The 20,878-nt window shown below is 43.6% G+C and overlaps 1 protein-coding gene across 1 annotated transcript; it reads left to right on the top strand.

Moving 5' to 3' along the window:
- Positions 1-1,912: 1,912 nt before the first annotated feature.
- Positions 1,913-20,658, top strand: irf7 (interferon regulatory factor 7; the record flags this gene model as incomplete). Its single annotated transcript, XM_080544626.1, has 10 exons — positions 1,913-1,983; positions 13,678-13,831; positions 14,746-14,917; positions 15,336-15,415; positions 15,829-15,883; positions 16,266-16,475; positions 17,174-17,409; positions 18,195-18,396; positions 18,630-18,745; positions 19,518-20,658. The coding sequence occupies 10 exons, from the start codon at positions 1,913-1,915 to the stop codon at positions 19,710-19,712; spliced, it is 1,491 nt and encodes a 496-aa protein (XP_080400752.1). The 3' UTR covers positions 19,713-20,658.
- Between the last annotated feature and the right edge of the window lie 220 nt (positions 20,659-20,878).

Below are 20,878 nucleotides of genomic sequence, written 5' to 3'. Positions count from 1 at the left end.
TCCTCTTCCTCACTCTTCCTCTTCCTCTTCCTCCACGGGTAAATTGAGGCCATGTGTGGCTCCTCTAACCTTCTGCCTTTGATAAACCTCCTCTGACAACGGCCCTGACAAATGGGGAGACAAATAATTGAATCACGATTGAGAGAGACAGGGTGGGAGAGGGGGGGTTGATCGAGAGGAGAGAGAAGGAGGTTGGGGGATGGTGAGGGGGGATGACAGGCCAGCAGGAGGTTGAGTCCTAAATGACACATCTTCGCAGAAATTACTTGTCCTCTTCTTCAACACCACAGAGTAATCGCTCACTTGTGCCCCCCACACGCAGACACAACACACACACACACACACAAACACACACACACAGACACACACACACACACACACACACACACACACACACAAACACACACACACACACACACACACACACACACACATAGACACACACACACACACACACACACACACACACAGACAGACAGACAGACAGACAGACTAAATCTTTCTACAATAAATAAAGAGTGTCCAAGTGGCCATGGGTATGACAGGGGACAGGTGTATGACAAGGCCAGGTCGTGGATCAATATCTCATTTAGCCACCAAGGTTGAGACCCTTCACCCTGTATCATCATGAAAGCGTCTCAAGCCAAAGAAACCACTTTCTGAAAAACTCCCCAACAAATGAGAACTTCAATTATCCTTGGATACTGGAGCAACCTTGTACCATGACTCTTTTCTCTTTCTCTCTGTGAAAATCCTCTCTCTTTCCTAATCTCTCTCTCTCTCTCTCTTTTTTGTTTCTCTCTTTATTTCTCCCTCTCTCACAGACAAACACACACACACACACACACACACACACACACACACACACACACACACACACAGTACTCAACGTTACTCATTCCACTTTCATTGTTAGAAGCATATGCTGTCAAATTAAATGAGACAGCTAGAACTCACCAAAACAAGAAACAATAGAAATGATTGAGATCTAAATCAGGAGGGGAAAATGGAACTGGATAGGACACACACTCAGAAGACAAAACAAATCAATCACAGAGCAGCTGGCTCTAACATGGAACCCACAAGGCAGGAGGAAGAGAGGAGGACCGAGAACCACCTGGAGAAGAACCACAGAACAGGAGATGAAGGGGGAAGGGCTGTCATGGCAACAACAGGATCGGAGAGTGCAAGAATGGAGAGGATTGGGGGCGCGGGGGGGGGGGGGGGGTCATCGATGGCCTCTGCTCCCTAGGGAATTTAAAGGCCTAAGGAAACGTTTTTAAATGTTTATTTCAGTGAAGCTTTATGAGACTGGGAATATGCGTGTAGTTGAAAATGTGCTGCTACCGTCCTTTCCTCACTCCTCGCTTCCTTCTCCAAGAGAACATCATGGGAGGAGCCTTCCTAAGGGGGGTGTTCTCTTGAAACAGAGTTTAGGATAAAGTTCGCTTTGCTCTGTGTCGTTTGGAGCTGTGAGAACGCGCATTCGAAGTCGCTCCCGCAGCAAAGAACCCTCGGATGCTCCGCTTGAAAAGGGTGGTTTGGCTCCGGTTAGAAACGACGCATCCATCACTTTGCTTCACTTCGCTTTTGGTGAGAACGCTGCTCGAGGCAGTCCATAGGAAAACAACAGCGCACGCGTGTTGATCTGGATAAGAGCGGGACGAACGGGCAATTCTACCACGTCTGTTGCTTCGATTGCGTATGTTACTTCGTTTACATGAAGGGCTGTGAGAACACAAATCAGAGAAATAATTTTGTGTTGCGAACACATCCACTTGCTCTGGGTCTCGATACGGACTTTCATGTGAGAACATGACCTTAGAAAGGCACAAGCATTCACGCTGGACTAATATGAAATTACACAAAGAGTATGCCTCAAGGGGAATACTAATTCCACCTTGTGGGGAGCATGGCACGTTCTGGCCTGCAGGTGGAGCCAGACTGTGGTGGGGTGTGGATGACGGGGCTGATTGCGGACAGGTGTCAGCAATCAGACTCGTTATCCAGATGGTCTTTTTAACCTGTGTGTGTTTGTTCCCCCTGGCGGTGAACACAGTGGAGAGAACCTGCCCAAGAGAGACACGTTACTAGACGGCCAAGCGATTCCCGAAAGGGAGAGCGAGTGAGAGACACGGAACCAAGGCGCTGTCTCTGACGGCTGATTATTGTTATTATTATTATTTGGTGCTACGTGACTTTTGATTGCCAGCAAACCCAAGTAGGGGTGCTGTGGTACGGTCGCAAAGACAATAAACGGGCAAAGCCTAAACTCTCTCTCTGTGTCGGCCTCCCTCTGTGCCCGAAACCTTTACACACCTGCTGTTCACCTCTATGCTGAACAAAAACCTGCTGTTCACCTCCATGCTGAACAAAAACCTGTAGTTCACCACCATGCTAAATCCCGCTGGGACCATACTGCACTCACCACAATGTGTGTGTGTGTGTGTGTGTGTGTGTGTGTGTGTGTGTGTGTGTGTGTGTGTGTGTGTGTGTGTGCGTGCGTGCGCGCGTGTGCGTGTGCGTGTGCGTGTGCGTGTGTGTGTGTGTGTGTTGTGGAGGGAAAAACCCTCCAAACTTGAGTTGCATTTATATTTACACTTAGGGCATTTAGCCTTTGTCCAAAGCGACTTAATCAAATACAACTTTTCAATACGCTAAAATCATATGCATAGAGAGAGACACTCTACACATGACACAGCACAGGGCAGGGAAATGTAAAAAAATTCTGTAGGCCAGAAGTTCTGTAGGCAGCCTTTTTATTCCCAAATCACCTCTTTCTTCCCACATTTTGACCTCTCAATCTTTAAAGCAGATGTAACCTTTCACCTCTCCATATACTCAGAAGAGGTAACCTCTCACCTCTACATATGCAAATCATAGGTAACCTTTCACCTCTACATATGCTCAGGAATGTGTTATTGCAACAACAGTAGCCAGAAAAAGTCAACATGTGTCTCAAGTCACAAGTTCACTCTATGATCAGTATCCAATGTATCATATTAATTGATAGCATTAATAATCTGTTGATCAATTATCACAATGTTCCACAGTGTGTGTGTGTGTGTGTGTGTGTGTGTGTGTGTGTGTGTGTGTGTGCACGCAAGCGTGTGTTTGTGTGTGTGTGTGTGTGTGTGTTGTGTGTGTGTGTGTGTACGCAAGCGTGTCTTTGTGTGTGTGTGTGTATGCAAGCTTGTATTTGTGTGTATGTACGCAAGCGCGTGTGTGTGAGTATGTGTGTACGCAAGCGCGTGTGTGTGTGTGTGTGTGTGTGTGTGTGTGTGTGTGTGTGCGTGTGTGTGCATTGATATCTCCTTCCACTGATGACCTCAGCTGCAGAATCAGTCAATGTGTCTCCAGAGGAAGGTCTGGTCTCAACCCAAGCTGACCCCCTCTAGACAGACACACACACACACACACACACACACACACACACACACACACTGCTCTTGGAAACAGCCACACTGCATTCTGCCACACATTGATTTCTCTACCTAGCATTATGGATTTGTTCACTCCATTATTATTTGGGAGGTCGACTGAGGGTCACCTCTCCTAGACAGGGGACTCTGGCTACTCTATAGTTCTGACTTTATGGAGTTCATAAGAAATATAGCATAGAGGGGGATTGTAAGGAGGCATCATACGGTACATTTTACATTTTTGGGGGGTTCAGTGTCTTGCCCAAGGACACCTTCGGCTTCCAGGCTTCGAACCTCTGATCTGCCGACCATACACCTATAAGACATGATTCACTTACTTAGACATAGTGTGAATCATCTGTCAACCAGTCATCGCAGGAATCTTTGCTCGGGCCAGGGGCCATTGGCATTCGTAATGCTAGAAGAAGGGAGAATTGTAGCCTGGGGTGGTCCAGTTGGTCTAGCACCGCGGTCTACAGTGCACACATATGCCCATGTTGGCATGGGTTCGAAACTGGCCCATGCCCTGCTGACATGCCCTCTTCTCCTTACTTTCCTGTCTGTCTTCACTATTTATCCAATAAAATGGAAAATATGATAGGGACTGCCCCGAAGTTTTATTTATGAATATTTTCACTTACGGTATAAGAAACTCACAAACAGATAGAGCTTCTTTAGAAACATAACATAATACAGTAGTATAAAAAGAAGAAAGAAAAAAACTAATGTGAGGTTTTGGGATGTTCAAATTAAATCAATTCAGGGTTTATCTAATCTAACATACGTTGTTATATATTGTGCAAAGAATAGTCATGAAGAATCAGATACATTTCCCAGCGTTTTTCCCCCAGTTCTTTGTGGTGCCTTATAGTGTAAGTCATTTGTTCTAGGTGATGCAGTAGGTTCACAATATTGACAAAGAGGTCAGATTTTCTTGAGCCAGTTTTTTGTAATGGCCTTTTTACTTGCCACCAACAAGATCTTTAGGAGGCAGGCATCCTCTTTACTCAGTTCTTCAGGACCAATGTTAAAATTTAACATACTATGCATGGCTAATCATCTTACAATCCTTTTCGATGAACGTGTGCAGAAGGGTGTCTTTACATCCCAGCAGTTTCCTACTGTTTGTATTCCTAGTCTTTGATCTCTGCGTGTTTTTCCCCCCTTTTTCATAATCCTCTTCATATTATTTGCTCATTTTCTGAACTGACAACTTGTGTACAGAACCCTGCTCTGCCTACTCCTTCCTGGATTATCTGCCTTTCATCTGATTGACTACCTGTGAAACGAACTGTGAAAGTAAAGACTATATTTTTGATACAAGATTTTTTTGCCTGTGAAGCATGCGTTTGAGTCTTTGTCTTAGTGACTCTGTCGTTACACATACAGTACAGCATGGGGAAGGGGATGTTCCTCCAGAATGAATGGAAGTGTTTCTGTGTGTTACTGTGTTGTCGCTACTGCTTGCTACTGTGTTGTTATTGTATGGTATTGTATGGTATATATTTTTTTTAATGACCTGTCTTGTATTTGAGAATAGAGGATCTATTATTTCATATACAGTATTACTTTTGCTATGTATATGCTTTTACTGTGTGATGCAGGGGTAGTGGTGGTCTAGTGGATAGTGAGTTGGACTTGTGATCGGAAGGTTGTGAGTACAAATCCCGCCTGAAGCCACACCACTACTAGTGTGCCCTTGGGTAAGGCACTTAGCCCTCAGTTACTCCAGGGGGAATGTCCCTGTAATTCGTAATTGTAAGTCGCTTTGGATAAAAGCGTCTGCTAAATGGCAAAATTATTTATTAAATTAAAATTAAATGATGTTAGTGTATCTTTTTAGGAAGCCTTTTTATAACTTGGCGAGGGACTACGGATGGAAATGGGTGTTCTGGCTAAATCAGGAGTATTTACATTTTGTATGTTCATTAATATGCATTGTCCCTTTACAAATAAAATATATAAACAAATAAATATACAAACCAGCACTGCAAAAGACATCAACACAAGTCAGATGTGTTTGTGTGACATTACGGTGGGGTTGGAGTCTGGGCCTCTCACACGGAAGACCCAATCGTCCACCGTTAAGCCAAGAGGAGATCCTCAAGGCCTGAGGGCGAAGTCCAGGGGGCTACCTCAACACAAGACTGTGATGTTTGGTCTCACAAGGCATTGTTACATCACAGAAGGCGTCATACACACACTCTCACACACACACACACACACACACACACACACACACCCACACACACACACACACACACACACACACACACACACACACACACAAACCACCTCCGCTACGACTGCCACTGTCTCAAGCCAGCCCCCTTCTGAACTGTTCTGTCTCGTACGGTTCAAAGTGATCAAAAGTGGGCCGGACTAAAATGTGCGGCCATCCGGTTACCTTGGTTACAATATCGTCACGTTCTTAAAATAATGGCTGAAGTCACTTTTGAGGAAAATTATGTTTTGCCTAAATATCAAATATTTTAGATTTGGTTCAGTTTATTCTGTTTTCTCAAAACTTGAAAATATTACTTAAGCCATTATTTTAAGAAGGTGACGATATATATTATTTATATAGACTACTCGTGTCTGAAATAATACATCTGTCAATTATTTTCATGTTGTTCTCCAGTGAATTTCTTAAGTTACATGTCCTTTTTAAGTCCTTGAAACTAGCAAAGGACTTTGGTGGCTGAAGGTGCAGATGTTATTTAGTTTTCAATTCACATTTCACATGAAGCGAAACAGATGCTTTACCCACAGCTGTGCAAACCTAACAGTGCACATACATTATTCTAAAACTGTACTTCAAACAACAGTAACTAACGATGTATATACCAAGTTTTCATGGTTTTGTAACTTAAGTAGCACTCCCATAGAAAGCAACGCATCTCACAAAAAAGGATCTATTTGATCACGGATGCTTTCTAATTTCCTGATCCTCAGAGTGGTTCCACGTCCTACTAGACAGAGTGTGGCGTAGGAATGACGCCACCTGTCAGAAGATGACGGCCTTCAGGCCTACCAGAAGACCAGCAGGATCCGTCACTTTGTGTCTGAGACACACAGCGGGTCCTAAGGCCTGACTAGGCTCTGTTGAAAGCTTCAAACCGTCACAACAACTTCAACTGTCAAGAGCCGAGCAGGTCTGACAGAAGCATGTCAGTATGAGTGCATTTTGAGAAGCCTATTTCCTTTACCCATTTGATCATTTTATTAATGTTGGGATATGCTGTATAGCAGGGGAGGCTTGTGGAGGTAGAAATTGGAGGACGGGCTCATTGTGATGCATGGAGTAGACATGTGTTTGATACCATTCCGTTCCATGCATGATAATGAGCCTGTCCTCTGATTTCTACCTCCACCAGCCTCCCCTATGTTGAGGCTTATCATCAACTAATGAAGATTCTAACCTTCCTTGCACTTTTAGGCTAGCGACGCACTGCAGGCTATAGTGTGTATTCACTGATTGTTGAATTGTACTGTATTATTTCAAGGTACCCACGATACCCAATGATCTTCCTGGTTGTTGTTGTTGTTGTTGTTGTTGTTGTTGTTGTTGTGGTTTGTATGTGGTGAGATGTTTTTATGTTTTTCTGTGAACATGCTGCTCTAAATTAATTGTCCCTAGTTGGACTAATAAAGTTGTTTGAATTGAATTGAATTGAATTGAATCTACTCTGCCACCTGCTGGCCGTACATCTAACCTGCTACCTCTCTAGTAAGAGGGGCAACGATGCCCTCCTTTGGTCATCCAAAGATCCTAGCTTTCTGCTTTGGGGACAGAAAGGTTTTGATGCTTCCCTTCATCAATCCAAGGGCAATTCAACTCACATACATCATCTTATTCACACTTAATTCCTCTCCTTTGTAGTGTTGTGTGCTGGTTATGTTTTGCTGTTATCTTGCTTCTGTGATTGTTCCCGTTTTTACTTGTTGTATTGTTATGTGATTGCAAACTGGTCAGGCCAGTCTAAATGTAACACATTTTAACATATGTAATGTTACTTTTAATCTTTTCCTGTATAAGAAAGAAAGAAAGAAAGACAGAAAGAAAGAAAGAAAGAAAGAAAGAAAGAAAGAAAGAAAGAAAGAAAGAAAGAAGGAAGGAGGGAAGGAAAGAAAGAAAGAAAGACATTGTATTTTGCAATACATTATCACAAATGAATGGTGTCAGAACGCAGCTGTGATGTGATGTTTCATCACATAAAGAGAGCCCAGTGTGTAGTCAGGCCCTTTACAGTACCATGACAGTGCTTGTTAGTCTCTTTTTTACTCATTCTGTTATTCTAGTCTTTTTTTTCTATTGTCTGTAATCCTGATGAAGGATCAAGGACATTTAGTCCTGGAGCTCTATGGCTCTGTGGCTCAGAGGCCCAGCTCTCAGGCAGGCTGACCCAGGATATGTGCTCTCTCCTGCGGCCTTCGAACCCACATGTCCCCCACCCCACTCCCCACCCCACTCCCTACCCCACCCCAGCTCAGCACACAGAGAAGTGATGAGGAGTGTTATGTATTGAACGTCCGTATATACATCTTCCCCATAAGAGGGAGCTGTTGCCCACAAAAAGCCTGTGGCGGTGTAACCTTTCTTAACCTTTATGATTGTGTTGTTGCCTGGTTGATCACACAGACATAAAGTTAACTATGTTAACAGGAGGTAGAGCCGGCGTCTAATGATCACAAGGTTGGCAGATCGGCGGTTCGAACCCCGGCTGGCCATATGTCAAGGTGTCCTTGGACAAGACACTGAACCGCAAATTGCCGGCGCCTTGCATGGTAGCTTGCCACCATTGGTGTGTGAATGGGTGAATAAGAGGCCATTGTAAAAGCGCTTCAGTCCATTTACCATATATGTATAGTAATAACCCCACGAACATAAACTCATTACATGTCATACACGTGTTATGATCCATGCAGGCCAAACGAAATATTTACATACAGCATATGAAAGAGAAAGAGAGAACAGTGATCCTACCAGTTTCATTGTTTATGGTCCTCATAATAGATTTCATCACTCTCTCAAAGATGAAATGGTGATGACATCACCCTAGTGTACAACAATACTACGCGCTGCAGTATCAATAGATCAATAAACCAGTGCAACGATAAGAGAATAAAAACAAAGAATAAGAATAAAAGATCAACTAAAACAATTACAAACTGAAGTGCAGTGATTATAGATCAAAACCTTGAACTGTGCAAAGTTTGGATGTACATCAATCTTTAAAATGCGTTGCAGATCATTCCAAGAGGTAGGAGCACTAAAGCAAAAGGCAGTCTTTCCCAGGGTAGAATGTACTCGGGGGACAGTAAGCCTAAGTAAGTCATTTGCACGTGTAGGATAAGGAATTTAGATGCAGGCATGGGGGATACAGGTAGGCAGACAGGCAGACAGGCAGAGAGACAGGCAGAGAGACAGGCAGAGAGACAGGCAGCCAGGCAGACAGGCAGAGAGACAGGCAGAGAGACAGGCAGCCAGGCAGACAGACAGACAGACAGACAGACAGACAGACAGACGGACAGGCAGGCAGGCAGGCAGGCAGACACACAAGCAGGCAGGCAGGCAGACAGACACACAGACAGGCAGGCAGGCAGACAGACACTCATAGTGATATATAGTGAGGAATGACGTGGGATTTCCCCATCAAAACTCCCTGAAAGACACAAACCTTAAGGGAAGCAGGGAGGGAGGGAGGGAGGGAGGGAGGGAGGGAGGGAGGGAGGGAGGGGGAACCTCAAGGGGGGAAGTTTGATACAGGCTCTACTCTCTGAATGATCTGCTCAACAATGACCTCATCTCAGAGCTACAAGGTGCTGAATAATTTAAATGTACTGGAACTGTTTGAACTGAAAGCCTGGTCATAATCTCATCAATGCATTTTTCATGAGGTATCAAAAGGAAACGTCAAGACTTTAAATCAATATTTTGATTTCGTAAGTATCAAAAGGCTCTAGTCTATATCCTGAATGAGCTACATCAAACACTGACATGCCAAACATTTGAGTAAACCTAAATCCTCCCCTCACACAAAGTTCCTAATTGTGCCAGCAGCTGGTGAAACTGGGAACAAGTCGCCAACCAATCAAAATGTTCAGACTTTTATTCTGTAAAATCAACATTGTTGAAAATCAATGATACACTCGCTAGTCAAGACAAAAATATAGCAAAGCAATGGATTTGATGAATAATCCCCTCTATAACATTACTTAACATGGTTAGCAGGCTCACAACCTGTGTTAGCTGACTAACACATTGATTGTGTGTCATTGATTTTCAACAACGTCGAAATGTATTTACATTTTTCTGAATAAAAGTCGGAACATTTGATCGGCTGCCGGCTTGTTCCCGGTTTCACCAGCTGCTGTCACAATGTGCACCAGTGTAGCAGGGGTGGTTAGGAAACACTCTCTCTGGTGAGGAGGTAGCCCTGCCTGAGGAGGTAGTCCTGTCTGAGGCATGTAAACTCAAGTGTTGACCTCTGACCTCGACATCACCAGCGCGGCTGAACGGGGCCATCCATTTCCCTTTTGGCTCCGATATGTATGAATGGGGATGTGAAAACTGGATGAATGGAGCTATCCGAAAACCCTCCTCAGCAGAAGGGAGGCTGGAAGAGAGACACAACATAGGAGGCAGGGGAGACTGGCGGAGGTAGACATCGGAGGACGGGGCTCATTGTAACCCATGGAACGGAATGCGCATGGAAAGCAATGAGGAACGGCACCAAACACCTGTGTTTGACACTGGTCCTCATTCCCATTCCCATGCATCACAACGAGCCCGCCGTCCTACGATTTCTACCTCCACCAGCCTCCCCGTGATACGAGGGCCCCAGAGACAACAGAGGTCCTTCCGTGGAGCAGGAACAGGGAAGTGTGTCCCCCAGAGAGAGTATCGCTTCTCTATTCCTGAGAGCAGAAGTAGGGGCCTGAGGGCCTTCACCTCAGGTAGGCCAGTGTGACGCCCGTCTCCGTCTCTCTGAGGCAGTGAATACAGACTGAGGTGGTGGTGGTGGTGGTGGTGGTGGTGGTGGTCAGTGGCGTGCCGTGTATTCTACACCTAGGCCTTCAGTGATACCCTCTCGCAATTCAACCGCACTTCGAATAACCTCACCATGACACTAGGGCTATAGGCTATTGTCATTTGACGTAAACCACCCCATAGGTGACACGGTCTGGCGAAAAGGTCCACCTGTCGGGCAATTCTTTCAATGTTTTTTCCGTTTTTTTTAAGAGCCCACTCGATATAACAAACAACAGTTTTAGGATCACTAAATACTTCAAATGTGTGAATTGGATTTACTGTCTCGTCACTGTTTTGTCTGCCATAGGCTGCTGGTTTCTCTAGTATTTGCTTTGAGGTGTACCAACATTCAAATAAGCATATTCTTCAACTATATTCAGATTTCAATGTATGACACATCATTTGAAATACAATCTGGATTTTCATCATCTGATTATTTTTTTTAAATGGCCTTGACCTACAACTTTTTCACCAGTCCCAGTCACATATTAACAGTGACCATAACCTTTATCCAGTGGAATAAAGTGATTTAACACGAGGCTCAAGCAGAAAAGGCTTTGCTGGCCCTTACGGCCCGCCACTGGTGGTAGTGCATGTAGAAGAACATGACCAGGGGAGGCTGTCAGAAGTCAAAATCGGAGGACGTGCTCATTGGAATACATGGAATGGATTAAGGAATGGTAATGTCAGAGTAATTACAATCTGCATCTGGTATTCCCCCACGCTCCACCCGCTGCCTCTGGTGCATGCTAGTGTGCTTATGATGAAATCCAAAGGCTTCGAAACAGGAACTGTCATTTCTTTCGAGGCCCAGGTGACAGACGCTCTAGTAGTGAAAGCTTCTCTCGTCAAAGGCAAGGGCATCCCCCACTCTCTCACCCCGTGTCTGGCGTATTTAGTGTTTGTCACACACAAATACATGAATGACATTATGTATTCATACACCTGTACCCCCCCCCCCCCCCCCTCCCATCACAGATGCCAGATGCTGGTGTGAATGAACAGGAACAACACCTAAATCAGTGTTTCCAGGGAGGTTTTATAAGGTGAGCCACAGTGGCTGGTCAGCGCAACCAAAGGCATGTCACTGCAGCTGCTTGGGGTTACACTTAGCAGGAACTCTCATCTGACTGAGACCGAATCTACTGCTGAATTATCACAGTAACTTGTAGAATGAATCCAATTGTGGCAAGTAAAGATTCGGTTTAGGTGTGTGTGTGTGTGTGTGTGTGTGTGTGTGTGTGTGTGTGTGTGTGTGTGTGTGTGTGTCTGTGTCTGTGTCTGTGTGGTATAGGGGTGCATTATTGGAACTAATGTACTAATGTACTCTACACATTTCCTTTTGAAAGTAGACGTACGTAACTCCAACTGTTAAATAATATTTCACAAATCTATAACTCCGCTAGCATAATCAGGGTATTTTCATAACTGAATTCCCCCATAGATTCTGTACCTTAGACCTAGGTACATGTGCATGTGCAGCTGAAATGCAATGAAAACACTCTGAGGGTTGAGAATGAGATTCTAAATTCTGATATTACTCAGAGGGCAGTGCCCGGTGTGTTTTACCCTGTGGTTGGGAGGCTAACAGAGCAACAAAGATGTCCAACAGGTATCAGCCTGTACGGGAATACAGCAGGGGAGGCTGGTGGAGGTAGAATCGGAGGACGGCCTCACTGTAATGCATGGAATAGGTAGCAGACTAGTCACCTGCGTCACAGAGAGGGAAAGTCCCATGCGCCCCCCCTGGGTCCGCCAGTGGTCCCATGGCATGTAATGTAATGTCTAGGGCTGTTATAATTAAGTAATTGAACTTCCTTCTAACTTTTCGGGCATTCCAAAGTAAGTAAACGTCATTCATACAAAGTCCACCAACTAATTACATCATCACTGCTGCTGAGACCATATTGAAGACAACAACATGATAATGAAATAGAGGTGTCATTAATTGGACATGGAATGGGCTGAAAATTACTAAATGTTAATGTTAGTTGATGAATCTATATATTTGTATATATATTAATATTTACTTGTTTAAATCATATAGTAATTCTTATATTATTTAGTTAATTTGTTAAAGCACTTTGAGCTGCAACGTTTGCAGGAAAAGTGCTATACAAGTAAAGGTTATTATTATTATATTATTATAAATAATACGATAATTGCATAATGTTTGAGCGCGATGCTGATATCTGTGAGGTTAAATAATGACTGTTTATAGTCCTTTTTTATCATCATTTTGCCGATGATGTAATGTTCAGTAGTATGGCAATAACGTTTGTGTTTCACTGCATAACTTTCACTTTCAGCTCGGTGTTTTCGGTGTAGGTTGGTGTTGGCTGGCTGGTATTAAACCAATCACTGTGATCCACGATGGTTTTTTAATATTAAAAAGACAACGGAAATGCCCATATTTGAAGAAGCTCCTCCTAAAGGGGGAGTAACCAACACGTGACGTCACTACTCCAGACTATAAAAGAGTCAAATGTGCTGTTGTGTCTTTGAAAACCAATAGTTGAACATTGTTGTTCAACTGAAGCAACGTGGCCCTACTCTAAAGATGCAAAGGTAATAGTTTATATATACATATATATTAATATGCATGCATATTTGTATATACATGCATGCCTATATATTCATATGTTGTGTTGAAGCGAGATGTAATGTAATGTAAACAAATAAGCAGTTTATAGATGGAAGATTGTTGTGTTAAGATTCTGATCCTTTCAAGCCATTTGCTGTATGACAAAAAAAAGAAATCGGTTTATTGAGCGTTGCGACTGTACACCATTGTACACCATAGCTATCTCTCTCTCTCTCTCTCTCTCTCTCTCTCTCTCTCTCTCTCTCTCTCTCTCTCTCTCTCTCTCTCTCTCTCCGTCCTTCCCTCTCTCGCAATTTCTCTATTGCAACTCCGTGTAGTAACGTGATCTGTCAATGTTGCGGCATTTCGTGAGCTTAGAATGATAAGGTTCTATCTCCGTTTAGGGTAGTTCAGAGACATTTATAAGTTATATAAGTTTTTACATTCCATTATGTTTTGTGAGATGGAACCTTTGTATTTTATGAATTACTAACTAAAACATGTCAACATTTTAAAAATAACACCACACAGGCATTAATAAACACCTAATGGATCAGATTATGTAAAAAACTCAATTTGGACAAAAATGGAGATAGAACCTTATAATTCTAACGTCACGATTTGTGTCCCAGCAGTCCCAAGCCACAGTTCGCCGGCTGGCTGATAGAGCAGGTGGAGACGGGGCAGTACAGAGGCTTGTGCTATGTGGACAATAAAGACAAGTTCAGAGTCCCCTGGAAGCACAACTCCAGGAAAGACTGCTGCGACGAGGACAATAAAATATTCAGGGTAAGGCAGCGAACTGATGTCCTACTGATGTTTTGAATGTAGGTTATTTCTTAACCTGTATTTATCCAGGTTTACCCTCACGGAGATTACATCTTATTTTCAAGAGAGACCAATTGAAATAAGCCAGTGGCTTTCTTGGGTTTTTATCCTGTTAGTTGACCTTGTATGTAATATGTACTTTCATGTACCTACTTCTGCAAATCTTCTAATAAAGTTTTCAATCAATCAATCAAACTCCAAGACAGCTGTAGTGTACCTAGAGAGGGCATACTGCTGTCTTGTCTTGCTCTCACCCCTGTCTGCAAGCTGGAAGGAAGTGGATTGCTGTGGTTTGGTTGCTAAACCCGCAGCAAGACTCATGACTCATTCCACTGTGATCCTTGTCTATTGCTCTATATTCATCTGCCATTTATACACCAGTTATGTTTGTTTTCTTCTTTCCATCATTGACATGAGTGGTTATGTCTCTCTTGACCAGTAGAGGCTGGTGGAGGTAGAAATCGTGGGAATGGTAGTTCCTGATTCTATACCATGTATTACAATGAGCCCGTCCTACGATTGCGACATCCACCGGCCTCCACTGCTCTTGGCACACTGGCACCTTTAATATTGGAGGCAAGGCCGCAGGTAGCCTAGAGGTTAGAGAGGCGGCTAGCAATCGGGAGGTAGCTGGTTAGATCCCTGCCTCTCCTGGAGGGAGCTGCATGTGCTCTGACTATGGCTGACCCTGTGCCTAGAGCAAAACATACATTTTGTTTTATTCTGTGCAATGACAAAACGGTTTAATCCAATGGAATTGACTGTTGAAATGCTCCTCTTGCTGTATTTTTTAAAGAATGTATGTAAAGCACATTGAATTGCCTTGTCTTTTGTTGGTTTGTTTATTGTTGTCTTGTTGTTTTGGATCCTCACAGGCTTGGGCGGAGGCCAGCGGGAAGATCAACGAGAACCCTGACGACAAAGCTAAGTGGAAGACTAACTTCCGCTGCGCTCTGAACAACCTCAAGAAACACTTCCAGATGGAGCTGGATAACTCTAAGAACTCAGAAGATCCTCACAAAATCTACAAGATCATCCACAAAGAGTGTAAGAAGACAATTCACTATGTATATTACACCTTTATACCTGTAAAGATATGATGATATATATGTATATACAGCTGGTGAAACCGGGAACATGTTAAAAGGATGCAAAGGATTCTCAACAAAGTATGAACAAATGAAAATTTTATTTATGATTATGTTAATTTGTCCAATTACTTTTGAGCTCCTGAAAATAGGGGACTGTGTATAATAATGGTTGCAATTCCTAAACATTTCATACAATATTTTTGTTCAACCCCTTGAATTAAAGCTGACCACTTCAATTACATCTTTGAAATTGTGTCACTGTCCAAATATTTACGGACCTAACTGAATATATATATATATATATATATCAAATACATACAGTACTGCCTTCTCTGATGGTTAACCATTGGTTGTCCCTGTTTGTCTTCCTGTAGATGATTACGAACAGATTGTTGATCCTTTCATCCTCGACAGCTCTCTCAGCCCTACCCTCTGCCTCCCTGCTAACATGGAGGTACTACAGCTGCTCACTGACGTCAGGGGAGGCTGGTGGAGGTAGAAATCGGAGGACGGGCTCATTGTAATACACGGGACGGAATGAGGAACGGTATCAAAACACGATTCATGCTTTCCATTCCATGAATTACAATGAGCCCGTCCTCCGATTTCTACCTCCATCAGCCTCCACTAAGCTGAACACACCATCCATGTTGATTTTAATACATCTGTGCTATTATAGTCTGTTCTGTTCTAGTCTCTAATCTAGTCTCCAGTCTAATCTAGTCTAGTCTAGCCTGTCGAGTCTATTCAATCCCAGTGTTGTCTTGTTTCAGCTATTTTGTTATAGTCTTAGTTTGCAGACATATTATCATATTATTTCTTGAATAGCAATAGCATGTTTGCAAATGTTTGTTTTTCTCCTAACAGAATGATGACCTGCTCAAAGACATGATCACCCTAGATCTCAACAGCCAACATGGAGGTACAGTACAGTGTTTACAAGTGGCCATTCAGGTACACTTGACTAGAACACTGGTGGAGGGAGAGTTCGGTGGACGGGTTCATTGCTCAAACACGTGTTTGATACCGTTCCTCATTACTTTCCGTGCCTGTCCTCTGATATCTACCTCCACCAGCCTCCCCTGGTCTCACAATAACCTTGGACTGTTGGGTGGGACTGTTCATGATACAGAATACACTATTTGAGTAAGGGCATTTCACATACCACAATGGTAAAAACAAAAAAAACTGAGATACAGGATTCAGAAGATAAAAGTGAGATCAAACAAAATGAAAGCCCATTCCACCCATTCCGTGCAAATTCCACATTTAAAACTTTTGTTCTTCTTTGTCCTCTACCACAGAGTGGCCAGACAGCTACTCCCAGTCAGATGCTGTGGTACCAGGTAGCTACCCTATGGATGTGGTACCAGGTAGCTACCCTGTGGATGTGGTACCAGGTAGCTACCCTGTGGATGTGGTACCAGGTTTGTACCCCTACCTCCACGCTGTACTCCCAGAGCCCCCGCCAGTCTCCCAGACCCCCAGCCAGGTAGAGCAGCCCTACTACCACGGTACGCTAAAATACCTTTCTACAAGTTATCATTTCCGCTGTTATGGCACCCAATCTGAAACGTACAGGCTGCACACACACACATACAGCGATGGCAAGTGAGTGCAGACACATACAGAACATATACATACATACTGCACACACACATACGCCACACACACATACACATACATACAGCGCACACACATACATACTGCACACACACATATACACATACATACTGCACACATACAGGGGGGGATCTAGGGGCACTGTGCCTCTGGTCTGGAGCTAATCTGGTCTGGAGCTAATCTGGTCTGGGCAGAAACCCAACACAGTGAATTTCATACAGCTGCACCCTACAGTTAGATTTGTAACATGACGTGAATTATGATTACTTCATATTAATTATATGAATAATTTGTAGTATTATTACTAATACCCTCTGATTTACCCTCACCCATGCAATACCCTGATGACGACTACAGGCATTGGTTTTAACAATAAACAAGCATTTATTTTAGTTCCACTACAGGGGAGGTTGGTGGAGGTAGAAATCAGAGGACAGACTCATTGTGATGCATGGAATGGATTACAAACATCAAATATACCATTCCTTATTCTGGCCATGCATTACAATGAGCCATCCTCCACCAATGAATTCTACCTCCACCAGCCTCCCCTGATCCCTGACTGTCCTGATCCCTGACTGTCCTGCAGAGTTGCTGACTTTCCCCTCTGCCCCGACAGGAGCCCCGCCCATGCAGCCGCCCATGCAGCCGCCCATGCAGCCGTCCATCAACGACCTGGAGATCACTATCAGTTACAGGCAGAGGGAGGTGCTGAAGACACCAGTGTCCTCTCCCCGCGTCCAGCTCCACTGCTGCCCGACCCCAGAACCCAACGCCCACCCCATCTGCTTCCCCAACACGGACCAGCTAGTGGACCATAAGCAGGTAACGTTAATACTTTCGGTACTTCCTGTCATAAACCATTGAAAGTAGCGTTGTAGCATAGCCTGAGGGCTTGAATACATACTGTTAATACTCCTTGTTAATACTGTTAATACTCCTTGTTAACACTGTTAATACTCCTTGTTGAGACTAAATACAACTTTACAGTCCCATACTACACCGCAGAGTTTGATGTCAGACGCAGAGTTTGATGTCATGACACATGAATCTTTGCAATGTGCAATGCAACTGTCAGAAAAACAAGGCGGCATCGATATTAATTGATAACCTTGGAGGCGTACGATTCCGATGGATCGAACAATTTGTTACCAGTTCTCAACTGGAACCGGTTCTCGATTTGTGACGAATATACGATGACTCATATTGTTTCTGAGGTCCTTGCCAATACCCAGCCCTATGACACAATACCCAGCCCTATGACACAATACCCAGCCCTATGACACATTGGTGTTCCTCTATGGCTAGACTAATCTCTCTCTCATAACAACAATAACACCAACTTCCGCTAGTCCTCTTTCTTGTGTTTACAGTCTTGTTTGTGTTTCTGATTTCAAAGCACTCAACTGTATGCTCTTTGAGATTGTACAAATAAATGAAAAGCATATAATAATTTAAAATATATATATATATATATTTTAAAGTAAATATATAATGTATATAATAATGCATACAATATCTTTCTTTTTTCTTTCTTTTTTTAAGTTTTAAACATTTTAAAGACTAAATAAACAATATAATAAAATGGCAGCTCATTACTCTGACCTCAGGTGGAGTACACCAACCGCATCCTCCGCAGCATCCAGAGAGGCCTCCTCCTGGAGGTGCAGAACGACGGTATCTATGGTTACCGGGAGGACAAGTGTCACGTGTTCGCCAGCACCAGCGACCCCAGCGTGGCCCACCCCAAGCCTGAGAAGCTGCCTCACCAAAGCATGGTGCAGCTGCTCAGCTTCCAGAAGTACCTCGCTGGTGAGGACACACTGGTCTAATACACACTGATCTAATACACACTCTGTCTAATACACACTGGGCTAATACACACTGATCTAATACACACTGGTCTAATACACATGCGTAGTGCATACACACAGCACACACAGAGATATGCAGATCACACACACATGCACAAATGCATGCATGAGCACACCCACACACTTTACATGGATAAAGTCAGTGTTCTGACCCCATTTTCTCCTGGTCAGATCTGATAGCGTTCCAGGAGAACAGGGGAGGGTCTCCTGAATACACCATCAACATGTGCTTTGGAGAGAAGTTCCCAGACGGGAAATCCCTGGAGAAGAAACTCATTGTTGTCAAGGTAACACTCTCACCTACTAGCTATATGTATCTCACTTGAGTGTTGAACTATGGGTGCGTTTGTAAATACGCTCTGAGAGCGCCGGAGCGCACCCGGGGGGGTGCTCTCTGGTCATTCGTAAATTCAGACTGCACACTGGGCGCTCTGACTGAAAAGACCGAGTCCGAGCGTCTGAACACTCCAATATAAAAATGTCAGAGCAAGTCGTGCAAAATGTTATGGTTGCGGCTTGATTGGTACTTAGTACATGAATAGTATTATTCAACACGCATCTACGTGTAACAAAACAAGTAATAATCATGTTCATACATGGGATAAATTAACGTTCATTTGAAAGAATTTTAAAAGATGAAAATGGCAACGTTAGTTAACGAATAGGCTATCTACTGTCGACATCACTGAAGTTAGCCACAGAAAGCTAGCTGAAGTCAAGGTTAATGTTAACAATATAACATAAAATTGTTGGCCTTCAGCGAAATTATGGTAATGTTGGTGTCCACCATGTTTACAGTTAGTTGAGCGCTCTATGACGTTGAAACCAGAGCAGATTTCCAGAGCAGATTTACAAACACACCCTATGATGTCAGACAGGTTACCAACGGTAACACATTGGCCACCAGCAGATATGCAGCATAATGTGTGTAATGTGTGATTCAAAGGTTTTTCTTTTTTTTTCTTATTTATGGCCTCACCTCTCCCTTGCTCCTCTCTCCGTCTCATATTCTCCCCCTCCTCAACCCTCTTCTCTCCCTCTCATACCCCTCTCTCCCAGGTGGTTCCTGTGATCTGTCGTTACTTCCACGAGATGGCCCAGATGGAGGGTGCGTCGTCCCTCCACAACGACAACATCAGCCTGCAGATCTCCAACAACAGCAGCGGCAGCAGCCTGTTTGATCTGATCAGCGCCAGCTTCGGTCTGCCCATGGCAACAGACACGCCACAGCATGGCACAGCCTGGGGGTCCTAGAACAGCCTGTGGTCTCTCTATTTGACCTGTCAACCCCCTTCTCTGGGTCTGTCACCTCATCGTTTGGTTGTGTCCCAAACCCCTCCACACACACACACTCTTGCACACATGCGCCGGTGCAGACACAACACACACACATTCTTGCACACATGCGCCGGTGCACGCACACACACACACACACACACACACACTCCCAACTCAATACATGCCCAATAGGCCAGAGTAGCACTTTCTCTGTTATTTCTCTGTTGACTATAGATGCTGACATAGCATTTACTCCCCTTTCTTAGTCAACCTCTCTGTTTCTTGAACTGGATGTTTAGCTGTCTCAAATCAAATATCACTTCCTGAAACTGACTATATTTAGTTTTTACACTTGTCCTTTATATCTGTCTGGTACAGCACTCTCTACGCTAATACACCACAGATCTGTCTTGCCTCAGGGTAGAATTGTTTACATAAGAAATATAATGTTATTATATGTAAATGTACAAATTCTGTAATTAAGTGCAATATTCTGGTAGTGTTTCAGAACTGTGTTATAACCGTGTCATGTTGGTTTTGCTAACAAAAAATGTGGTGCCTTTTGTCTGTTTTTGTTTTCACAGGTACGTTTTGAGAATGTTTTGAGAATGTTTTTGATAGGTCAAAATCACATTGCAGTGTCTGTTGTGAGCGTTAGTGTCTCATTTAGTGATATTTACATTTATTTTATTTGAGCTTTTACTGACTAATCTCTTCTACTGAAGTATTTCCTTATTTCATACTTGACCTGTAAAAACCGGTCTAAACCTGTCTATAGTTCGCTCACTCTTCAAGCCTGTGCCTGCTGACTTTGTAGACATATAAAACTCCAAATTGTCTCCTATTGTCAAAATACACCCCTATTGCGGGTGAAGTTGCCTCTTCCGTTAAGCTAAGGTAAATAAACTGTTTACATGGTAAGCCAGCCTGCTGTAGTGTATTAGGCCCTGTGTGAGTCAGTCTTTGGTGTTTTATGATTAAAAACCAACACTCCCAATGAGAGATAATAAAGTTTTCTACTGCTACACTGCTGCGCCTTGTTGTTGTTCGACATTGAAGTTCTTCACCCACATGACTCACAGCCCCTCCCTGGATGAAGCCACACATACCGCATGTGAGCTGGTGCCTGGAGGGTTGCTGGC

The sequence above is a fragment of the Nansenia antarctica genome (genome assembly GCF_963989245.1).
Source record: "Nansenia antarctica genome assembly, chromosome: 14".
In the NCBI taxonomy this organism is placed as follows: domain Eukaryota; kingdom Metazoa; phylum Chordata; class Actinopteri; order Argentiniformes; family Microstomatidae; genus Nansenia; species Nansenia antarctica.
The sequence above is the reverse complement of the archived record's forward strand: the minus strand, read 5'-3'. Positions and strand labels throughout refer to the sequence as shown.